General features: G+C 41.2%; 1 protein-coding gene across 4 annotated transcripts in view; it reads right to left on the minus strand.

The window, feature by feature from the left end:
• Window positions 1-1,050: 1,050 nt before the first annotated feature.
• Window positions 1,051-25,539, minus strand: part of ntng1a (netrin g1a) — a 130,532-nt gene continuing 106,043 nt past the window's right edge. For 2 of the 4 annotated variants that reach the window (XM_085467748.1, XM_085467747.1), the window contains exons 5-8: window positions 21,637-21,663; window positions 14,574-14,741; window positions 10,914-11,048; window positions 1,051-2,863 (exon numbers count right to left, since the gene is read on the minus strand). In XM_085467748.1, the coding sequence (XP_085323874.1) occupies window positions 2,607-2,863; window positions 10,914-11,048; window positions 14,574-14,741; window positions 21,637-21,663 (587 nt within the window). In that variant the 3' untranslated portion in view covers window positions 1,051-2,606. Of the gene's footprint in view, window positions 2,864-10,913; window positions 11,049-14,573; window positions 14,742-17,350; window positions 17,396-21,636; window positions 21,664-25,539 lie in introns of all 4 variants that reach the window. The other 2 variants (XM_085467749.1, XM_085467750.1) reach the window with 2 other exon arrangements.

The raw sequence follows: 25,539 nt of genomic DNA on the forward strand, positions 1-25,539 counted from the left end.
TAGGTTATGGATGAACTGTCGAGTGTCTGACAAGACCCACTATATAAACTTTGAACACAGGCTCTCCGGGACACATCGATAGTTGTAAATATTTAATTTGGTGCCTCCGACAATGCATGCCCACTGAAACAAATCTTTACCAGATTGAATTCAAGATAAATAGCACGGAAATATCGCAAAAGCTGATACACAGACTTTTATGCTATCATTTTGTCAGGTTTGCCTCTTTGGGGCTTTCGCTTCACGTATCGCATATTAATTTATTTGAAGTGTCAGCAATTTTAAGAAGTAACAGAAGCTGCGTGCCCCTTTATACTGCGTGTGCAGTTCTAATTAAGATGGGAATGCATTCATGGACATCATAAACACATATTTCTAGTGGTTAAGTTTGACTTTATTTGTATATTACAAAAAGGCAGATTAGTGCGAGACTGTGAATGCATGGATTATAAAAGCAGCCATTATAAAGTACATGAAAGCTTTAAGTGAAAGGCATGATCTATTGTCATGATATCTTTTTGGATTATAAGGCATTTGTGCATGAATAGGTTCTAATCGAACAGCTGCTTTTGTGAAAAAGCAGAACTACACAATATTACTATGTATGCTATATGTACACATCCACACAAACATGTCTCTGTGCAGATTATTATACAGTTATTCTATGCAGGCTGTGCTCTCTTGCAGTCTGGACTGAAATGACTTTACTGCATTTTATTGAAATGTTAATGTAGTCTCAGTATGATTTTTCCAGCTATAATAGAAATTGTGTTTTCTAAAGACCTTCTTTTTAATATATACAGACATCATTTATAGCGAAAAAATAAGAAAACTTGCATATTCCATTTGTCACTTTGATAAAGTCATTAAAGCTAAAATTGTTGTGTTTGTTTGCCGATATTTCTACAATGTGGTTAATTGTCATTATTTCAATTTCCAAACAGCTACTAAATTTGAATGGATGATTTCTGCAGCGATGCTCTTATGTTGTGGAAAAAAACAGCGATCGCATCTTTTCTTTCTTAGCATGAACAAAAGATCAACACGGGCTTAATTTTTTAACCTTTTATTCATTTAAATTCTCAAGTGTTAAAGCAAGAACAAAACATTTATAATGTCCTTTGGTGGGATTTTATTACACTTTATTAATACTGTATATGTAAACTGATATTCTTTGATGCCAGCACGTTGCCAATACAAAGGAAAATCAACTGCACAACGAAAAGTAATAAACAGAAAAGGTGAAAAAGGAAGTGAAAATAAAAGAGAAAGAGAGAGAAAAAACAACCCAACTGCTTCTGCATTTGAATGACTTAAATAGATACAGGTTGCCTTTTTTTCAATCACAGTTCGGCAAAGATACAAAAGGACTACATGACTCTCTTTTTTTGTTGTTTTTTTGTTGTTTTGTTTGATCTGTCGAGAAAAGAACTTGCAAATACACTGATGGTTTTCTATGCACTTCTCGTCTGCTCAGGTGAATACTATCCCCTGACCATGACAGTAGGGAGAGTGGTGGCTCTAAGATAGAAAAAGAATCAGACAGCTTCACTGGAGTATCTTTTCGGAAGAGAGGAAAGGGGGACGAGGGATGGGACGGGGGATTCTTACATGTGCATCACTAACATTGGACAAAAGAATCTTTCAACCAACAAGGGTTTTACAGAGTAACGTTCACGAAAGCACAGGTCAGTGGCGGCGTCTGGGGGTGGAACTAGGATCGGAGGGAAGGGAGGGGGATGAACGAGAGGATGAGGCCGAGCTCGAAGGAGAGACAGAAAGATAGAGACAGAGAGGGATCAACGTGGGCAAGGTTTTGTGTCACAATGTGGCAGTCCGGACAGATTTCCTTCTATCCACAATGCACTGACAGCAAAGAATGCGTCCTGGGGTTTTTCACCTCTTTCTGTTTGTTATCACGCTGAAGTGTAACGGGTTTGTTTCTGAGGCCAGTCTTTGCCATTCAGCGGGGACAAGTTTGCTTTTTTTTGTTGTTGTTGTTGTTTTTTTTTTCTTCGGCATCAGTCCAGCCAACATTAACAACGCACAGAAGCATCCCAAAGGGGTCGGCGGCCACCGTCGGCTTGTGCGAGAGCTGATTGGTCGCAGCTGTTGTTGCCGTGGCAATATGAGAAGAAGTGAACGAGTCTGTCATCTTTAGTTATCTCCTCTCAAAATCGAAGGGGGCTCGTGTACTGTACCTGGTATGGCTTTTGGGAGGAGGGAGAGAGGTAGGGTAGGGGTCGGGGTGGGACTCACCATTCTCTGCTCATTTTACTTTTGTTAGGCAAACCCTCAGTTACTCATATTTCTAATAATATCTGTATTTTTTTTTAGAAGTATAGTTTTTCTTTTTAATTATTTCTATATATTCTTTGAAATTAAATGAAAAGCTTCTGCACTCATTTGACTGGCACATTCCCTTTATTGTCAGTGCGAGTGTCCATTGAGTCTGGAGGCGGAGAAGCTCAGAACATTACAGTCCAGAAAGCTCATGGTTGTTCTTTTTTAAATGGTTGTTGATTATCTGAAAGGGGAGGGGGATGAGCTTGGGTTAAGGTGGAGAAGGTGGGAAGTGTGCGACTCCCACCAGGTAATGGGTCACTTTAGAGCACAGCGGGCCGGCAGGAGACCCCTCTCAGCAGAACCGAGCCTAGCAGCAGGAGCAGCAGCAGCCTGGAGGTGGATGGAGGTGTCAGGTGAGCCTGGCCTGAATCTGGGCCCCCACAGCCTCCCAGCTCTGACTCGCAGCGGCGCTTCTCACACAGCAAACCCGTATAGCCCGTTGGACAGCTGCAGCGGACGTTGCTGATACACGTCCCACCATTTTGGCAGCGCAGGAGTTCGTTGTCACACACCCGGGCTGCGGTGGAAGCAATGTAAAGACAGGAAAGACGTGTGAGAATTTAACACACAAACACGTGTTTGGGTGACACTTTACTTGAAGTGTGTTCTGGTGCATGAAGGAGATTCTCTTCTCATTAGCTCCCATTATCAAACATCACAGCAGAAGCTTTAAAGATGGCCAATTATTCTTCAAGTAAAGCGTTGCCACATTTTATTCCATTTTTGATGTCTATGAAATCTTAAATTTGAAAATATGCTTATTTATGGTCTTGATAGTTACAGTACAGTAAATATGGAGACAAGGCTTAGCCCAAAGACTGGGAATTGGGTTATACTGTCCTAATTGTGTAGTCTATAATTTCATGGGTGGTTATTTGCCCATAATCTATACACCAACACATGCTGCCATTAAATTACAGTAAAGTAAATGTAGTTAGATTCGGTAGCCTAAAACCATTAATCTTCCATGTAGCTAGCATGATCTACAACAGTGTACCTATATGAAACTGCATTCCTCATGAGGGGCTTGGTCTTTATAGCCTCACATATCTAACCCACATTTAAGTTCTTGTTTTATATGGGAACGCTGCCGTATTAAGCATTTTGAGAACCATGTTAGCTGCTGTGCTGGTGGCTACTGCACGGCTAAAACTCATCACTGTTCTTGACAACAAAAACAAGTCTAAAAGCAACCTAACAGAATTTACAATCAGTACACTGCTGAATTAATCACTAACTCATCAACATCCCCTCAAGTCTTTGCATAAGAGAAACTACTGACAATCTGTGCAACCAAATAGTTTTTAAGCTAACTGCGTACTAAATGAAGTAGGGCAACATAACTTCCCTTAATGAATTGTGGGTCGACTCAAGCAAAAGAGTCAGATTTCTTCCACTATGGCCACTCAGACACTAAACATCTCTCACAATGGCCTCCATCTACATTTGCATGTACCAAATCCTGACACTACATGACCCCATACTGGCAAAGCGTGTAGTTTTAGGGAAATGGCTTCTATAACAACTGAAATGCATAATAATTTTAAGTTGTAACATCACCCCTTAATAAGTAAGTTTCATGGGTGCTGGTGGGCAATGCTCTTTGTCTTTGAAACCTTTGAGCACATTCAGATTAGCTGGCACAGCCTGGTTTTGATCTATTTAATGTGCAGAGGCTTAGATCTCTTAATAAACTCAAGAAATCAAATAAGCATATTTTCCAACATGTTCAAGTATTGCTTCAACATTTGGCACATTTTGGATTGTAAAATGCATGAAATATAGATTATATGTCATATCTAATAATTAAATCTAGTAAAATTATAAAATTAAATTAAAGTATTAAATGAAATTGACTATTTTATATAGGAAAATAATTAAATGTGATGTAAAATTTGAACAAAACACGTTTGTAAGACAGCGAAAATGTTGTGTAATGTTGTTGCTTCGAGCTGTGGTAAAGATGTACTGTACACAGAGGCTGAGATTAATCTTAGGCGCTATACAAGTGCTATTAAACTCTAATGAATATATACACATGTAATTAAAAGGTGGTGAACACTGGCTTTATCTTTTAATCACCTCTTAAAGAGTATAATGCCACTCGAAATTAATTTCACAGTCTTTTTTCATCATTATTACTTAAATGACTCTGAAACATTTCATATATTCCCCATCAGTTTAACTTTACAGTCTCTAATCTTTAAATAACACCAAATTTCAGATTTCAGGACATTTTTTCAGCATCTAAAAAGACGCGTCTATTTGTTTAATACCAAAACCTTATTCAAGCCCCATCAAATCAGCTACGTTACAGCACAGAAATCCACACTTTCCTCAAAGCCTGCGAGGCTTTCCCCAAACACCACTGACTTTAGACAAACTGAACGTCAGGTGAAAATTGGTGTATATTTAGAGCTGGGACACCGAGGCCACTCTATTCCCAGCGGAGGCAAGCTGTCAAACAAGCTGGAGGCAAACAAAGCTGCGCTGCACAAACTAATAAACCAACAGAGACTGATAAACACAGGGGCCACTTCTGCCCATTTCAGTCCTTTATAGGAGTGGAAAACAATGCGGTGAGCAATCTATGAACTCTATGGGACATAAATATCACAAACAAATATAAGACCTCTCTCCTAATAATCAGGATTGGATGCATGCTGTCTCACAGGAATAGCCAAATAGAGCTTTGATGGGAGCCTTGTTAAGAAACATTGACTGTGCGAATCCTATTTGTGTTTCGTGGGAGAAAAGAGAGCTGCTGTTTGGCTCAGTAAGTTTCGCTCCAGGCCACAGCTCACCAATTACCATGCACAACTACATCCAAATAAGACATCTGAACTCTATCTTTGTTCCCCCTGTTTTGTTTTTTTCATCTGACATATCAATTGCATGACCACCTCAACCACTCAGGAGAAACTACAGTAATGAGTCAATATGAGACTGCAAAACAGACTCTATGGAAAGCCTTTGTTCACTTTGATTGCTCTCTGTGATGAGGCAGCGGCTAAACTTGGTAATTAGATTGTCTCCTCGAGATGACAAGGAAGAGCGATCAAATGTATTAATTAAAGAATCATGAGGCCTTGATATGATCAGTACACAGGAGAGACTCCTTTAATTAGACAATAACCTTTCGTCTCGTCTATCTTATCCTTCCTTGCTGTCACAATAGAATGATAACGTGAATTTCTAAGAATATTCAGACTGGCTTTTATTCAGAATGTGCTCTAAATTGATTAGAAAAATAATTGGAAAAAAGACGTCGGACACGGTTGTGAATGCCCACTTTTTTGGACTAAAAATCTCAAACTATCCTAGTCTGATAAGATATGATCACGTCTTTAAAAAGGCACATCTTTAAGGCCAAATCAGACTTGCTATTTGATATAAGCAACGTCGGATTTAGTCTATGTTCAGGAAAGTAATCCATACTTACAGACAACCACTTCCTAACTTGTTGATTAAAGCTTGGAACATTTTGAAGGTGAGATTCGATTAATTTGTCTAAATTTGAGGTAAAAACTACATTTTCAGCAATTTGATTGGTTGTTGATAGGTTAGGCTTCAGTCACACTGGACTTTAGACTAGTCAGTGACCCCCATTGGAAAAATGTGTATCCCTGCTCCAATCAACATGTTTGAAAACATACAGCGTTTACTTACTAAGACAAATAGTCTCTGATTTCACTGTTTCAATTCAGTGTAATTCAGTTGTATTTTTATAGCTTCAAATCACAACAGCAGTTACCTCAAGGTGCTTTATATTGTAAGGAAAAGACCCTATCACCATATAGAGAAAGCCCCCAAAATCAGATGATCGCCCATGAGCAAGGTGACAGTGGGAAGGAAACATTCCCAGGCTCAAGGATGGGAAGTCATCTGCAGCTGCCAGCTGGGGGTGAATGGAAAGGAGGACAGCAGAAAGACTGCTTAGCAAGAAGCTGGCAAGTGTTTGCAGACACCTTTCTCACTCATGTGTTAATAGACCTCTCTGCATTGAATTGTACTTGTTATTAATCTCTGGCTCTCTTCCACAGCTTGTCTTTATCCTGTCTCATGTCTTCCTTCTCTCACCCCAACCGGTTGCGGCAGATGGCCCCACCCCTTCCTGAGCCTGGTTCTTCTGGAGGTTTCTTCCTGTTAAAAGGGAGTTTTTCCTTCCCACTGTCGCCAAAGTGCTTGCTCATAGGGGGTCATGTGATTGGATTGTTGTTTTTTTCTCTGGATGCATTATTGTAGATTCTACCTTACAATATAAAGCGCTTTGAGGCGACTGTTGTTGTGATTGAAAAATTGAATCCAAAACTGAAAATATCATATAGAAGTGCAGCACTGTATACCTCTTTGTGACTGATTTGCGACAGCCAGCAACCTCCCTCACCAACAGGCTGACAAATACATATTGTTGCCTAGCAACCAGCTGGGTACAGAGGGGGAGGCCTGCCTGAATGGGGTTTTTTACAGCAACTACCACCAACCTCCAGCAACCACAAATTTCTCCATAGTGACTGGTGGTTGCTAAGTGTTTTTTTTTCTTATTTTCAGAATAATCCCATTAAAATAATTTTAAGAATCTTTCTGTTCAAAGGAAATTTTAGTTCATTCTAAAGGAAATTTTAGGTCATGGCTATTCCCTGGAAGCAGAGTGATTCATCAGCTGAAGGGACTATAAAGACAAATAGATAGTGATGACTTAAAAAAAAACAAAAAAAGGAAAAAAGATCAATAAAATCATCAAGATATAAAAAAAATAATGACAAACAAGAACGATCACGTTCAGTGTTGTAAGATTGAAAACACAGCAGAAGTAGGAACTTCTTGTCCCGCACCTTTATCTGATTTCATTTTCTCACATTAACCATTTTGCATTACTGCACATAAACAGAGCCGGCACAGGCAGTAAAAGACAAGATTTGTTGTGTTTGCTTTTGATATGAGTGATAATATTTAGAGAAGGGGCCGCTGAACTAGGTGCGCCTGTCTGGGAAAGTGATGTGTTTGACGAGAGATTTAAGTTTTAATTGCATTTTTTCCCCCGCTCTGCATGCAGACAGCGTCTCGTCAACGCACAGAACTCCTGCAGCAGCAGCGGGGATGCAGAAGAAGGTCGCGTTTTCCCATTTCAGCCATAGAATCACTCAGTGGTTTTGGACTGACATTATTCTGGGGGTTTCTCGTTCTCTTTCCTACTTTAGAGGACATTTTGTGAAGTGAAAGCACTGCTATGGGTGCTTTTGTGGCTCATTTGTTGTTGGGGCGATGAATCAAACTCCAGTGAAAAACTTCACATTTGTGTTACTGCCAGAGCAGAAGAGCCTGGAATTTTTTTCAGTGACCAAACAAACAAACAAACAAACAAACAAACAAACAAACAAACAAACAAACAAACAAACAAACAAACAAACAAACAAACAAACAAACAAACAAAACAAACAACCCAAAAAAGAAGAAGAAGAAGAAGAAAAATCAATCTCTAGGGGAAAAAATCTGTAGTCAGGAATATAGCAATACTATGCTATTTTTTTTCTCGATATGAGCATACTAATACAGCCTCTATGACATTTACAGCTAAAAGATCCCCCTTCTTTGGATGTTGCATTCTTTGAAATGCCACCAATACTTTGATCAATGTAGAAAAGTCAGTGCACAAGCAGTAAATTACAACCTCAATACAAAGGAACCTCTTTGCCTTTTATTTGTAGGCAAAAGATATTAAAGCAATCAAAGTATGTTTGTGCTGAAAACATTGAGATATTTGACCTTTTCGGAGACTGTCTTCAAATTCATGTGATGAGAATGTCTCTGAGCTGTTGTTTGAGTGATGTAGGAGAAATTTTATACCAAGTAGTTAAATCTTAAAGACCAAAAAATATTTACATGTTAAGACATTCTGGATTTTTTTGTGTTACTATTTTAATCAGGGAGAAGGTGTAGATGTAATTGAACTTCTTTTCAGACCCACATTACTATGCAAATCCCAGTATTATACCTTTCATCGTGTCTGGAGCGGATCTTTAACTTTAGCAGCTTTTTAAGTGAAGTATTACTCAGACCTCTTGGATATAGAGTTTGAAGTTTTGAGAGCATACAAACACTTCAAACAGTAATGTTTATGGATTTTCTGATCACTGCTTCATCTGACAAATACAAACTGATCTGCTCCGTGCTCACTCCCGCTGTGTGTGGCTTCCCATCTGTTTACCTTGGCGCCGCCTCTCTACGAAAAACATTCTTCCGCCGTTTTAAACATTTTCACGTTAATTGCTTTTTTCTGCTTTTGTACCACTCAGCGTTCTCGGTACATCATTAGGTTCGGGTTGTGCGCCTCACGTTGCAGGTCATGCTAGGACGCCTGTCTCTCACCTTTTGTTTGAAGCAGATTTTTTCATGCTGACAGTGCCTTTGCGCTGTACACACAGAATATATTAGTACAGTCACAAAAAACAGCGAATTTTAATGAATGTCTTTCTGTGTCGAGAACTACTAAAAAAAGCAAGTGACTCATTTTACACTGAATTTAAATCACAATGCAGCAGACTTTAAAGCATTCGTTTTCTTAAGTTGGACGCTAACAAACACAGTATAAGCAGCGGGGGTGTCGCTAATTCGCTGTATACTCAATGGGAAACGCTTCTATCTGCTCGTGTTGTATTGATACAGTTCGCATAATGAAATCGTGAAACTTAGTGCATCTCAGAAAGTCGTGACGAGTGCTGTAAGTGAAGGTGAAGCCCTTCGGTGAAGCCCTTTACTTTAACCAATCTCATCTCCGTCCACAGCACCACAGATAAAACAGAACATACTGAGCGCACATTGCCTGCCTTGCATGTTGAGTTTGCTGTTGTGAAAAAAGTGATACTTTTCCTTATATGGAATCGATTTTTCTCTGTGCTGTTTCAGTTACTCTAACAATATTGTAGGGTCTTTACTTTACAATATGAAGCACCTTGAGGTAACTGTTGTTGTAATGTGAATATTAAGCCATGTGTTTTAAACATGTTCACAATGATATACCTTCTTTTGTTTTTTCACAAAGTTTACACTGTTTATTTATTGGGTGTTTCCCAATAAATTCCCTAATTGATAACACGAGATTACACTCTACTTATGCCGATGATCACTTAATATCCACATGAAGAAGCACAGGAATCAGCTTCAGGTCATAAATGTTTTTTTTCCCTGCACTTTAATGTTTTAGAATGATATATATTCAGAGATTGACACTTAAACTTTCTAAAATAGTGAAACTATAGTTTCTTATATTTTTCTCTCCAGTCAGTAAAACTCAGACATCAGCCAATCCTAGTCCAAATATTTCGGATACACGAGAATGATGTTGAAACCTGAAGCAAACAGTGGCAATGTAATTCACAGAATTAATATCTAGCGATCAAACTTGTCTAAAAAAGAAAGCTAGAATAAATTACACTACCAAAAATTAATTCTTTAAATTAAAATTTTCCCTTTTTTTGGCTTTTCTGTAGGATGTAATAAAAGTGTGGAGTCGCTGTTTAATCTCAAAATCACGTCCTCGTACTCTATTGAAGTGCCTCGTTTAGGACGCCTTTGTTAGTCGGGACAGAGATTAATGTTGAGCTGCAGGAGGCGGGCAAATAGATGTCACTGTCGTGTTGAAAAGGCCTATTAATCTGAGGTAACTTGATACAAAGATGGGTCGCGGTGGGTGAGCGCCAATTAGAAGCAATTATCACCTGTTCTGACAAAACAAATTGACGCGAGCCTTTTTAAACCAGCGCTCGACTAGTCAGATAGATCCAAAGAGGCCTAGTAATGCGTGCCTGGAGCATAAACAGTGTTAGCAATGATGTTTTCAGTCTTTAAAGTTCTTTGTCAGAGAGTTAAAATCCATCATCCTGAAGTTTTACTCTAATTTGTCTACCTCTTGCAGGTTTGTCACTGAGATTTGACTTGAAGGAAACTATGAAAAATTGGTGACATTTGAAAAAAAAAAAAATACATAGGGCATGCACTGCAAAATGAGCAGGGGAAATATAAAGTGTAGACAGTAATAAATGGGCTGGAACTCAAAACGAGAAAATGTTGATGTTGGATGACATTGTCCTGTTGTGGACTGTGAAGGGGTGATGGCTACTCAAACAGATCACAGGCAGCCTGTCAAGCAGTCAATATTGACTCAGCTGTTGTGTTGCTGGTGTGCGACACGCCTGAATAACTGAGTTACCGAGCAGCATGCATCCCGTCATTCCACTGCTTTCTCTCTATTTGAGCCATAAACGGCGCCTGCTGATTCGACGCTGGTAATGCAGCCACAGCGAGTGTGAAATGCAGGTACAGGCTATGAAAGGAATGGCTTCGTATATATCGGGTTAGGTGGTGTTATGTGTTAGCTCTGTGTTTGTCAAGGCAGCTGGGCAGTCTTGCACGTGTGCAGTGTTTTTTTTTTTGTTTCTTTTTCTTCCAGCCAAAGCTTCAGGAATCACGCAGAGAGAAAAGACATCAGAGAGAGAATAGAAGAGAAAGACACAGCTGAGGGGGAGAACAGTCAGGAGCTGCACGGGGAGGGTTACGGTTCTACTTACATTTGCAGCCATTGTCCCACAAATAGCCGGGCAGACACTCCTGACACTTAGGCCCTGTAGTGCCCTCCTTACATATACAAAATCCTGTGCCATTACAGCGATCATTGACTGAGCCATAGGGATTACAATTACATTCTGGAAAAACAAAACACACATACACACACAGGCTGGAGAAAAAAAGGGTAGTGCTTTGACTTCCCAGCACAAGTCTAGGATTTTCACAGCGTGGTCTGCGGTCCTCGAGCTCTAGCTTAAGAAGGTGCTTGATTATTATAACTGGTAAAAGAATGGGAATAGATTTAAAGACTCATACAGGGAAAAATGCTACCATTTCAACTGTAATGGAGACAGAATGAGTGAGAATGAAGCTGGCTCTAGATACATGAACATTTTCTATTCATTACAACATACTTGTAATTAATATAGCATTAATTTGGCTGTTTTAAAGAACACAGCGTGCAATGAGCAGATATGCAAAGCACTATCAGTAGCTTTGATTTTTTCTTTTTAGATGGACAAAGTGAGCCTATCTGAACATGCTCTTCCAAAATCTGAGTCATTCAAACAGGTAGAGGTAGCAAAAGATGGCAAGAGAAGACAGGAAATGTGATGAGAAGGTAGAGATGGATAATGATATGAAACAAAGATAAAGACTGAATGTTCCAGAGGAATGAGAGAGTACATTGAAATGGGCATTGTAGTAATATGTTCTTTAATTCCCTCTAATTTTTAAATGGCTCTGTAGACGTATTGTTATCCTTTGATAAGAATTTGGCTTCATCTTTAATTGCCTATTACAAACAGAAGACAGCGGTGCTCTGGCTGCAATTTGAACATAAAGCGCTTCATGAAAGCAACACGCCCAGTCTCTAGTGCCTCACACTCAACTGACCTTCCCACTTTTCAGAGCACCTGGAACACTCTGCAGTCAAAGTGACACTTATTTTGACAGTCCCTGACCATCACATTGCACCTTCTGTGTCTGTGCTGGCTGCACGCGGCTGCGCCTGAGTGACATCCAAGGGTCAGGCAAGAGGAGAGAGGTGACAGCAAGTGACAAAGTGGGGGGTCAGCGAGAGAGAGGCAGGGTGACGGCGAGTTTGGCACGCAGTAACGCCTCGGCGACTTTTAATGCCTTGTGACAGGTTTCAGCTGCTGCTCCTGAGGCCATTTCATGTATATGACATATGCACTTGTGTGGCACCTCTGACTGGCGGTGTGACTTCCCTGCAACATTTCTCTCAGAACTCTTGTTGCTTGTCAGAATCCCCCCTCAGGACTCACAAATGCACCTGGCACTGAGCGCTGTGAATTCACACTACATGTGCTAGCTAAAAAATTCAACGGGGAACCGAGATACTGCCCTAGGAACCGTAGGAAACGCAATTTTTACACATAGACAAAGTAGATAATGCATTTTATGAATGCCTGCGTAAAAGTCATGAACAAAATAACAGGAACACCAAGTGGAAATGGCCTTTTACCTCAGACATAACCATAAAGGTGGCATTTGCTTCACCAGCAAGTATTTTGGCAATACTGAATACATTTGCTTGTAAGTTCCACCACCAATTTTATGTAGCCTACAGTACTGTGCGAAAGTCACAAGTCACCTCCAAATTTTTTTAATATTTTGCTAGGAAAATGGAGAATAGGTGCAGTGATTATTCAAACATGTAATCATACATGGGAATGAGTATATGGTATAACCATCTTTATTCTTCAACACAGCCTGAACTCTGTTCAGCAATAGTTCTCCAGACTTCCTGAAGGAAATTCAAAGCTCTTCTTTGGAAGTTTGCTAACTTCTATTTCCTTCTCTGTCAAGATGATCCCACGCTGCTTCAATAATGTTGACGTCCGGGGAGGCCAATCCATGACTGATAGCCTCCCACTGCGTGCTTTTTCTATCCAGGCATGCTGTCAGTGTGTTTGGGATCATTGTCATGCTGGAAATTCTTTCTTTCCAGATGCTATTGCATGATGGATCAAAATCTGCTGGAACTTTTCTGCAATTTTTTCAAGATCCCAAACACCACTGGCTGAAATGCAGCTCCAAACCACGACAGAGCTTCTACCATGTTCACAGATGGCTGTAGACATTCAATTTTGTACCACACTCCTGGCCTCCTTCATACATATTGATGATGTCCAAAATTTTTTAATTTGGATTCAAGACTGCATCCAACCTGTAGCCACTGATTTTCCGTCCAGTTCTTGTATAATTTGGCAGAACCTCAGCTCCCCCCTTATTATTTACCTTGCTTGATAATGACTTGTTGACAGCCACTTTTCCACTAAGACAAGTTGCGGGTTTGGTCATCAGCAGATCAACTAAAGAGCCAAATCTATCTCTCAGGTCCTGTGTCAGGTGTTTGCTGGAATTGTTTCTTATTTCCTAAGGACATGACTTTCAGATACTGTTCATCTGCTGCAAATAGTTTTTTTGTAAGTTCTGCCGCTTCTTATATTGTCCTGCTTTCCTAAGATTTTATAAGGGTACACATGATGCACAGACATGCCAAGCTTTTAGCTAATAGCTCTTTGAGAATCTACCTGTTGGTGCAAAAATACTATTTGATATCTGTTAAATTATGTTGTCCTTGGCATTTTATTTTATTTTTTTGTAGATTCCACAACTGGCATCTACTAAGAAAGTGCCTAAAACACAATTTAAATTTGGTTCTTTCCCATTTGTCTGTAATGTTGGACACAACAGTGATTCATCCCGTAGGTTAGGTGCCTTTGAGTGATTCACATGTGTTAAGTGGCTTAACAAAAAAACACTCCTGCGTTTTGCTCACTATTGCTCAAGACCACTTTAAACATAAGAAAATCTGACTCCTGGGAAGCAAAATATTAAAAAATGAGGGGTCACTCAACACTTTGTGGTCTATATGTCATGTCATACAAGGTTTCGAAGATTACCTTTGGACAAAGCAAGACTAAATGTTATCCTTAATCTATAATGTCCTAAGCTAAGGCAACATGCTTCTGTCTGTACCTTAATAATAAACATAAAGACATAACAGTGCTCTCAGTTTTCTTATCTAACTCAGCTATATCCTAACATTTGAACTGTTTCTCCTTAATGACAGAATTTGTACAGAAAATTGTGACAAGGCACAAACCTGCTAACGTTTCAGATGTAGCTGTTGTGACCATTTCACACTAACCAATTTCTAATCACCATGCAGCTATTCAGGAGGACATTTATTCCTCAAATTATAGTTTTCTCACCTCGCCCACATGCTAAACCTTGAGAATAGGATCATTTTGGCTTCAATATACACCTTTCAAATAAAACCTAGCTAGCAGCAAGAGATTACAATAAAACACAATATATGAGAGCTAGTAGGTAAAAATAAAGGTATATTTAATAAATGGTAAACTGCTAATTTTAATATGATGCTAAAGACTCCCTTAAGCATCACCTGCTAACACCCAGGCTAACAAGGAGATTTATGAGCAACAACCTTGTGTGAAAGCAGAAGAAGCAAAAGAGGAAGATGACTGGACATGGAAACAGGAGAGTGTATGAGTGATGACGTGTTGGGGATGAAACTGACAATTTCTCTAATGAGGAGTCAGAGACAGGAGGTGAGGTGAAGAGAGTGTGAAAGCGTGGTGGTGGTGAAGGGGCCCGGATGGGGGACTGACCTATGCACACATTTTCATCGTCCAGTTCTGCTGAGGCATTGCGGTAGTAGCCCAGCTTGCATAGCTGGCAGTGCTGGCCCCTAGTGTTGTGCTTACAGCTCACGCAAATGACGGTGTTTAGCAGCTCGATATAGCTGCATCGGTTGGAGTGGCCGAAGCATTCGCAGTCTTGCAAAGAGAGAGCAAGTGTGAAGTGAGGAGAGGGGAGGAGGAGAGAAAAGAAGGAGAAAGAGACGCGGGCGAGAGCGTTGGAATTGTTGCTTTTGCAGCGAGTGCTACGGCGGTGGGGTTAGCAAGTCTGATGGAGGCTCCGTGGCATGCGAGGTTAAAAATGGAGATGGTTTGAGGAGAAGATGTTGGGGGGAATGACAGGTAAGGTTGGTCGTGATTAGTCTCGCATGGGCATGGCCAGAGTTAGAAAAAAACAGAAGTTTCACATAAAACACCACGGCGTTAGTAGAGAGGTCACATCACTTCAAGCACACCACAGCACGAGGCGACAAAGGCTCTGAAATGACAGCACAGAGACACGATCACATCAGGAGCACCGCGCAGCATGAGGCAGGTCAAACCATGAATGAAATGGATGTCTCAGCCGCTGAGAAAGGCGTGTGAGGGAATTTAGAGGTTTTTGTGTAAGTCTTAATGTCAGCGGTTATCTGGTCTGAAGAGAGGATGAGATGAAACCTTTGTGTTTTCTTTTAAAACCCTTTGCAATGACTGATGTATTACTTATCTTTAAAACCCTTAATTCATCCAACAAACATTTCTTTAGTTGTTTTTTAGTCCGACCCAACTGAGTTTTCAACAAGCAATCAGCGAGGCAAGTGAGTGTGTGGTGAATTGCAGCTGGGTGGGAAAGTGACATTGCCTACTATGCAGTCATGCTTAATTAGATAAAGCTATATTGAGTCGAAGCTGCTACAATCCATGATACTCACTGGCAGTCCTGCCCTAAGGCTTGCAGGATGGGGCGTGTCCGGCCCCAGCTCTGTTCCAGTGAGGATCAGCCCGTCACTCCGAGTGACCACTGACACCATGTGTCACAGCACAGACAGATGTGACCCTTAAGCCACACTGGCAGCTGCTTGGACAGAATGCCCACTCACAGCTCCACGATAAAGTGGTTAGTGCAGGAGGCTTTTGTCCAAGGGATTGTGTTTATTAAGAATCTGTATTGAGGTCAGTTCTCTCTGTCCAGACACTAATAAACTCGGCACGTCTCGGAAACGAAGGTACAGCAAGTCCAGTTCACACTACCTTTCACCTAAATCAGCAAGTCTTATCCAAATGTAAGCTAAGGTCCTCTACGTTAGATGCCTCCCTCTTGCAGGCATACTCTCAGAAGACAAATAATCTCTCCTTTCTAGAAATAGGCTAAGGTTATAAATCATGCACGGCGCGCACAGGGAATAAAAAGTCTCAGGTACATGTTCCCCCCCAAAATAGTTGTAGCCTCAAACACCCACTTTATTTTCAGTGAAAAAAGAAATGATTCCAAGGGACTTTTATAGTGTTTAGAATACGATTCCATAGATGAATGAGTCGTCCAGTGAAAGCCATCAGTCTAGCTCTGAGCTGGAGATACGGATACAGAGTGCTCTAGCACTGGGGTAGTGTCACAAGGGTTGGGGAGGGTTGGCGGGGGGGGGGGGGGGGGGGGGGTAGCTCACAGGTTAGCAGAAACATCAGTTCATACAGGAAGAAGGCTTTGGGTGTCATCTGGGATTGGGTGGGGACAATGTGGGAATTCCAGAGCTCCTACCTCGCTTGCTGTTTGCAACGTGGACAGAAGGGGCAGTGGACAATGCAACTTGAGGAGCTACTAGACAAATTAAAAGAAACAAACAAACAAACAAACAAAAAAAACCCATGATATTGCAATTCAACATAACACATGTAATGCCAGAGAATTAAGGATACCAAGCATCACGCCTAATAAAAATATAACAATAAAAAAAAAAGAAAAGAAAGGAAACATACGCAATAAAGATGAATGATGGCATTGAGAAATAAGGAGTGACATTGCCAAGTGAAGCTGGCTGCGTGTAGCAGCATCTGTTACAAATGCCTTCGATTCAACAATTCAAATATTATGGACCCTCTTTTACGCTTCATTTCATTAACAAGTGCTTAGTATAATTCAAAACTGTCTGTGTATGTTTCCCCAGACAGAAACTATACCCTGACAAACTACTCTCCACCTCGGTGGAGGCCAGCCAAGAATTTTCACACTATAAATTTGTGCATGGGTAAGGAAACTGGCTAGCAGTGAACACATCAATCCCTCCATTCTTTTACGGCTATAAAGCAAACAGTGGGGAAAAGGAAATAATGGGCCCGGCCTCTGCCATTGTACCAGGTGACATAAGCCCTTGCCACATACATTGTGAGCGCTTGGCTGCAGTCATGGAAACACAGAGCTGAGCGGTTGTGCGCTAGTTGTGAGGTGGATTAAGCTAAGTTGAGCCCAACACTTTCAAAAAAAGACAAAAGTGAAACCTCTCCTGCTTTTCTATCTAATGAGCTAACACGGTGCTGAGAGCTGAGCACCTAACTGAAACAGTGTTAATGTATAAATCAGAGCTGCAGCAACCTCTTGAGCCTCCAGGGTGCGACAGGCTGACTTATAATGTTTTTGGGCTTTTCAAGAAGCCAGGAAAAAGGGAAGGATAGTTTGGGCTACCAAAGAGTCATTTTTGACAACTATACAAACACCTGAAGTAAATGAATCTGCAAAACAAAAACATAATTGTTGCATAATCTTAGATGCCTACCTTCTTTTCGGTTAGCGACACCTAGGGATGACACATTCGGCCGAACTGCGTGCAATTGAGAGAAATCAGGAGTTAATGATGTGTCCTCGTGGGATGCACTTTACAGATCATCTAAAGAGGGGAGACTATGTGGTAGTGGACACAGACAACTGGAGATATGAACATGTCCAGCATGACTCAGATCTGTAAATCAGGAAACAGCACGATGGGGCAGGGCTGACATGGACGGGCAGAGAATGCATCCAAAGAGCCATTAAAAGGACGTCGGAGAGACGTTGTATGTAATTTGTGTGACGTCCATTACCTTGCTGTGCAACTGTATGTTTATGGCAATGGCAATGATGAGTGGGAAAAAAAACTGAAGACAAAAGATCAAGAAAAAAACCCAAACTCAGTTAAACTTAGTATTTAGCTCATGATTTATGCAAGGGACTCTATGTATAGCAAATGAAGACGTTAGGGGGCATTTTGTTTAATTCATCACATTGACTGAGTAATCAATATCTAATTACAGTGTATTTCTGGTGGAGGAATAACAATGAATAAATAATGGCAGGTGTTGGGACTTGGAATGACGGACTGCTGTGGGTAGCATAACCTCATAATTACATACAAGTCAGTATTTCCGTGTCAGGGAAATACTTTGCGGTTGGAAATGGAGAGGACTCAAGCAAAGGGAGGAATACGGATAAGTTTCCTCATCGTGCCCCTTCATCTCTTCACTTGATCTTTCTGTCCTTTCGCTATTGACTCCATGAATCATGCAATCTTGGGTAATTAACATCCAGCGGTGTCTTGGCAAGAAGCCACTTACTCTAACTATGTGTGAATAGAGAATATGACTGCTGTTCACCAAGTGCAATCTTTTAAATAATGACTTTTTTCCCTTGTGAAATAATGGTTTCGAATCTTTTTTCTTTTTTTTTGTAAGTGGGCTGGATTTCAATAAAACATTAGTTTTGAGGTTTGTATGTCTTTACAGAGTGACAGTCGCTTTAAATACCCTCAGTGCTGATTTCAAAACTGCTCGAACAAAAGAAGAATTTGATTCTTCGTGGGGATTCTGGCATCGGTGACGACTTTGACGTCTCCGCTGGGTCTGAGTCACACGAGTCACAGAATGAAATGCTGTTTGAAAATGAGATATTAACAAATAAAGAGCTTTTAAAAAAAAGCTCTTTTTTGAAATCTACTTTGAAATACTTTGTTCGTGTGATAATCACTTAGCAGTGAAACCGTTTGGTCAAAACAGCTGCAAAAAAAAGGCTCTGCCAGGAACATTTGGAGGGGAAAAAAGGTGAGAACGCTGCACTGTCTAGATCTGTCGAACAGCTGATCTAATTGCTAAAGTATGATGATATTTAATCACAACCTGTTTCCAAAAAAAGTTGTGGTGCTGTGTGAAATGTGTTTCAACATAAAGCACAATCCTTGTCAAATCGTTTACCTGAAAACGGCACAAAGACATTAAAAAAAAATCCAGGTTTGATCATTTTAAATTTGCTGCCAGCATCAAGTAAAGAAGGCTGAGTAAACAAAAGCCTGGAACCTGTGTAGCATCAAAAATAAAACAAAGTAAGACAAAAATATTAAACAACTGTTGAAACATCTCCTAACTAATTGGTTATATTAGCATAAGGTCAGTAACACGACCGATTATCGAAAAGAGCAAGAAAGCCTCTCAGAGGTAGCGATGGAGAGGCGTCTGCTCCTCTGTGTATTACTGGGTGTGCAAACAGTTCAACAACGATTCTCTGTGCTAAATTTGAAAGGGATTTAATAATACACGGTACATAATATCATCAGTAGATTCAGAGAATATTGAGACATCTCTTTACATAATGAACAAGGCTGCGATCTTCTTGGGCCTTCGAACGGCACATTTGGTTCTGGAAATCACTGCATGAGCTCAGGAACACTCAGCAAACACAGTTCAAAGCTGCAAATACAAAAGAGCCACGCTAAAGGAGAAGACAACAAGAAGTAAAGAAAACTGCCCTTTTCTGAACCTGAGCTCATTTAAGATGAGCTGCGGTCAGGCATTTAATGTTATCTGTGCACAGTCCAAAATCCAGCCTTCATGCTGGTAAATGGCTGCTTTGGTGTACACTGGGTACTTTGCAAATTTATAAAGTAATGCTATAAATGTTAAACAATACATATAGGTTCTTAAGCAACAATGCTGGCATTTTTTTTTCTTTAGAGAAGGTTTTGCTCATTTCATGAAGGTAATACAGCTGCAGAAAGTCTCAATGTATTGTCTTTGTACCACTTTCAGTGAAATACAGTTTCAAATCATAACAATAATTTTATTTTCATTTTACACATTTCCCAAACTTGCATTCTTTTGGAAACAGGGTTTCTGTGTTGGCAACTGACGGGATGTAATGCACATCTAGGTTCCATTAATTATTTTGTTATGGGGAATATTCAGGAGTGAAATGAGTGGTGACGGATTTTAATCAATGCCATACTTATAATGAAATGCAATCTTGCAGAGCCAGAATTGTTTTTTAAAATATTAATTTCACTTTAATGGTCTGCATTAGGCAATTCTGCCTGGCTTAATAAACTTGAAATAGAATTGAGGAAAGTCAATAAGGAATTCAATTACCTTCAAAAAACAACATAAAAAGTGCAGGGCTTTGTTTTTTCTCCCCCAAACAGTAGCTTTGTTTCCAATCCTTAAAAAAACAAACCTCAAGGACATCATAACCTTTTCCCCCCTTAGCCTGTTCTTACTTTATTAATAATGCGACTTAACGTTGGTTTGTGTTTGCGCTGAAAATGGCCTCATCCTCTTCAGTGTGCTTAAAAAATAAGACAGTCAGCATGTTTCATTTTTTTGTGTTTTGTTGGTTCTGTGGAAGGCTGCTGCAACAAGACAGCCACTCGTGAGAAATCTAAATCCCCGTGGGCCAATCTGGATGAGAAACGAAGACTTTGGTTTGTCAGAGTGTCCTTTCTACATCGCCCATCCTCCCTCCCCAAAACACACACACGTACACACACACGCACTTATCAGCATGCACACCCGCCCTGTAAAGGATTTGAGGACAGCCGTTGGACATGGTCTGGCCTGGCATTTTGGAAGGGACGGAGAGGATGGATGTGCAGCAGTGAATATGTACGTGTACACAGCATGTATGAAGAGCATGCCCACACACACTAAGCACTAATAATGCCGTGCATGAAGACGAAGCACAATTCGGAGGCAAGCAGTGGAAGACTGTAGTTGGGTTAGGGGGGGGTGAAATTGGTCGTCTTGGCCACATGTCCATTTCTGACTCATGACGTCATAGCATCAGACTTTATAACAAGTGTTCACTTACTGAGTAAGCTACCACACTAAAGCCTGATTAATAACCACCCGGGAACAATCCCTACGTCGCTCGCAGCACGTTTTAGGAAACTTGCCCAGAAGTCGTCTTAGCCTTTAAATGATAAAAACAAGACAAGCACGCATGTGTCCTTTGGGGAACCTTGGGTTGGCTTGAGCACACAATTGGATATTAAATGAAAACAATTTACTACTGAGCTTAAAAAGAGCTCACAAATAATTGGAAATATTGAAAAATGCTGTTGATCTTAATTTAACAGGTAACTTCATCAGGAGGAAGCAATTTATTAATCGATCCACTGCCCCGGGAATAGAGGATACTCATGAAGAACAGGGCGATGGGGAAAAAAAAGAAAAAAGATTAAGGCGAACTGAGCCAGGCTGTGAATGCACTTTGACTTGTTCAATACAGTCCTATGTTTCCTGCATCACACAGCCTTCCAGGCAGCGGTAACTTGAGACATGGCACCTCTCTTCCTCCTCCTCCTCCTCCTGAGGGGCTACTGTTTGACGAAGATAATACCAGCCGAGGCGCTTGCGGCTTATATTAAAATGACCTCCTGTGACATTACACTGTCAGAGAGGTCTTGGCACTTTAATAAAGTCTAGATGCCATTTATTTATAATGCATGGGAGAGAAGGAGGGGGGAAAAAAAACAAATGACATTTGCCATGCAGAGCCAGGCAAGTATTATCTGGTCGAGTTGAATCAGGATAAAGTAAATTAATATGCCCACATTATGACAATATAGCCCCCAGCTATGGCTTCTCCCTCCCCCTAACCAAAAAAAAAAGGTTAGTCGACAATTGCTGAGTGATTTTTCATAAGATTGGAATCAGAAATGAACACCTGGCAATGGGTTTAGGGGTGTACGGTGAAGAGTGGGACAGTAGGCAAAGCAAAGCATCAAGCAGTCATATTGTTTACTTGTAACTGTTTACTTACTAACTGGACCAATGTTACTAGGAATACCTGCAAGAGAGGAAGAGAAAACAACAATGAATATTAAGGCACATAACACAGACATTAGAAAAAGTTACTTTTGCCATCCGTCCTCACGGGGGACTGACTTCCAGCAGCAACATCCGTGATTCATGCTGCTGAACTCTACCCCTGAAACCACGACATCTAAAGCAATGCCAGCAGTGTGCACCGTGATTTAACGGCATTGCCCGTACCCGTTTATCCTTACGTCTGCTTGGTGTCTCGTGGTTTTCCTCTGTTATTTGTCTTTTGATGTCTTCTGCTGTTGGCAGTGTCAGATAAGGTCACTGCTGCCCTCTCCCACAGCTAAAGGTGCACACCCCTAAATGTCACAAAAATCACTGGAAAACTCATGTCAGGCTCATGACAGTCATGGGATACTTTTGTGATTAGTGAACAGTGCCTGTTTTCATGAGAATTAAGTTGTCAGCACGTATTCCAACACACGCAAATATCAAATGGCATCAACTCAGTCTCTGACACCAAAGGAGGACATATCTTATCCTGTTGCCTAACCGCCCATCCCTCCGCCGAGCAATCTCTTGAGCCAGGCGGCCACTGAGCAGATAATACAGTCTGTCTCATGCCCACGGTGACCAGATCTCTCCCACACCAGGACACTGGCTGGCTGTGGATCTGAGCACGCTAAGATGTTCACAGGCTTCTTCCGCCGAACCAGCCGCTATCATCTTGGTTTGGGTTTTAATTAGGACCTCAGGACCGAGTGACGCACATTTGTGGCCGCATCAGACAGCACGAAGCAAAGATGATGTCAGACAAAGTGCCGAGGACTCTGCCACGTTTCTCAGTTTGCATCGGTATTCCTCAAAGGCACGTGAATGCACCGGCTGTGTATTTTTGGTCAGCGTTTGTCTTCAGAGGAATTTGCTCTCAACTCTACTTTTTCTAATCATCCCTTTAAGGCGAGGCCCTCCCTCCCATTCGCTCTACCCCCTGCCCTCATTAAGGCAGTCTACCCACCAAAACAAACAACCTGCTCGCCATGAAAAGAGAAGCATGCTGTGCAAGAGTACCCATACTTCTTCTAAACAGTAGAAACAGAAATGAAATAAGAAGAGATCTCACTCTCCCTCCAGCTCACATCTCTCCTATCATTCGCTCGCTATCACACCTGCTGCTGAAGAAGCTGAGAAGGCACATGTGCAGGATTTTTGGTGGGGTCTTTCATCTAATGGAGCCGTCACGAAATATCTCCAAGTACTCAGGGGAAACGAGGGTTTCCCGAGTGTGTGTGTTTGTGTTCGTGCACTTTGATCAAACTGCTGTCATTCAATCACTCTTCCTCTGATCTCTGCCTGCCGGTTGTATTTAGGAGCCAAAGCTATGACCTGCTTGATAACCGTGAAGTACAAAAGTCTATGCTGACACATGGAGACAGAGTGTAATGGGTGTCAGACCTCAAGGGGGTGGACAGATGCTAACCCTGAGACAGGAAGGATGAGGCAGAAACCATCAGGATCCCAGTCATTTTCATTGTCACACTCGGATTTGGGAAGTTGGGCTGGATATAATCATTTGTAAATGAAAGCTGCCACCTCACAAAACACAGTGCAACAGAAAAAAATAGTTTTTTTTGTTTTTGTTTTTGTTTTTCCTAAATAGAGGCCAACAAGTATGAAAAAATTGTTGGGAGACGGGCATGCCAGAGGCAGTGTTTCATTAGTCTTCTTTTCACACAGGTCCTGGTTGATCGCTAATCAAAGCCACAGAGAGCAACAGATATGCTGCACATATGTTCATGTTAAATACCTAATGTGCAGTGCATGAACAGAGAGCATCACAATGAAGTTATCATATTTTTTTGTACATAGAGATATCCATTAAAATCCACTGCCCCTGTGAAATAAATGTGCATGTAATGAAACCGGATATTCATGAAGAATTTTAGGTCCTTAACTGAACTGTAAAAAAAAAAAAAAAAAAGGGGGGGGGGGGGCTGGTTAAGTAGCTGACAGAGCAATAATACACAAACGTTATCTGCATCTAGTGTGAAAGATTAGCAGGGGGACCCACTATGTTTAATGGAAAAGGATATAAATAAAGAAGCAGAGCTGGTGTGTGTGTGTGTGTGTGTGTGTGTGTGTGTGTGTGTGTGTGTGTGTGTGTGAGAGAGAGAGATCACTAGGTCTTGTTATTACTGTACAGACTTTCATTAGAGTGCACCACAGAAAGTTTACAATTTAAGTAGAGATATTCTTCATAACAGAGAAAATATTCACTATGAGCTCCACTGTACCAGCTACACAAATGCCAAACAGATCACAGCGGTCTAAAAGCCATGTGTTCATTATGCAGCGTGGTCTGTCCTCCACCCATCCTCAGGTTAAATGTATCTATAAAAACTGTATAAATCATGTTTCGTACAAAGACGTGGTTCACAGTGATCACTCATTTGACAAATTACACTTTGCCACTTCACTGGGCTCAAGGCCATAGAACTTTTTCTCTCAGGTCATAATCTCAGACACCAGTGGCCCGTCATTACAATTATTCAGTGCTTTAGGCACAGCCTGTGGGGTCCTAGCAGATCCATGGATCTGAAGTCAGGTCACTGAAATGATTTTTAACCGCCATCGTTTCCAATTCCCCTTCACCTGCCCGGCCTCGCCATTATGGGCCACTGGCTCCAATCTAATTTTGTCTTATCGCACAGGAAGAGCATTAGGAGCCGCATTTGTTGACTCCATTGATTTTTATGTGTTGCGCAGAGATCGCAGTTCTGAGCTGCTAGGCTGGTGAACATGATCTCCTCGGGCCGTGTGATTCACCGCACATTTGGGGTCAGCACATATGACGCATGTGCAGATCGGTGCATTACAATACAGTGCAGGCCGACTCATGTGGGGCATCAACCGATTTGCAACAAATCTCACTTCACAGTGTGGTTAGAAGTCTCATTGCTTGATGTTTACTCTATCGGATGGTTTCCAGCTATGCTGTCAAGCATCCAAGATCTCACTAATGGATTATCAGAAACCCATAATAAAATGTTCTCCCATGGATATTCAGCCTTTAAATCTTTGGCATGCATTCTGTTGCATCACTGAACTGGCTCGTCTGTCATTTATTCAGTGTGTCTGCACATGTGCAGAAAGGGCACTCATCTTAGGAAAATTTCTGCATGCTTTCTAGATTTTACTGTCAAGAGCGTTCGTTAGCATGGGGCTCAGCTGGTGTGTGCTTGCGCGTGTATGACCGTGCGTGTCGCTGTGTTGTTTCTGTCTGTATCACTTCTGTTCTGACCTTCAATGTGTCTCACCTGTTTGCTTTGGCAATACCTGGACTTCCCTGGAAAGGCGCTTATCAGCTGAATTTCCACCGCAGGCAAAGTTGGTAATTACTTTCCGAGGCTGCCATCGTTTTATAGCAATCCATCATCATCTAGAGCTCTTTGGCTATATAGAGCTCAGTGGTGGTGACAGGCATTGCTAACTGGTTAGCAGCGGAAAGACTGCCAAAACACAAGCATACAGCATGCAAGCTGATTGAATTCTTCAGGAGCAAAATTACGTCTTGCTCGGCTTCCCTGCTACGTCTTAAAGCCTTGAAGTCCCCAAGAGCCAAGATGGACAAAGCACAGTTAAGATTTCAGGGATGGAACGAGGTGTGCATCAGTGGCAGCACGAAAAGTGAGAAGGAGGGGGGGAAATCTGGAGATGGAAGAAACAAATATTTGAAAGAAAGATTACCGTCACAGCTGCACAGAGCCGAGATGTGGAAAAGACAGAGTAAACAAGCTTGGTCTCTGGGGTGGTTGGGGGTGTTGTGGGGGAGAAAAAGAAAGAGAGGGAGAAAGACAGAGTGAGCATGAAACAAAAGAAAGAGATGGAGCGAGCACAGGCA

Source organism: Copadichromis virginalis, linkage group LG9, assembly GCF_057382275.1.
Source record: "Copadichromis virginalis isolate Kocher_CV1m ecotype Utaka linkage group LG9, C_Virginalis_male_GT1.1, whole genome shotgun sequence".
Lineage (NCBI taxonomy): Eukaryota > Metazoa > Chordata > Actinopteri > Cichliformes > Cichlidae > Copadichromis > Copadichromis virginalis.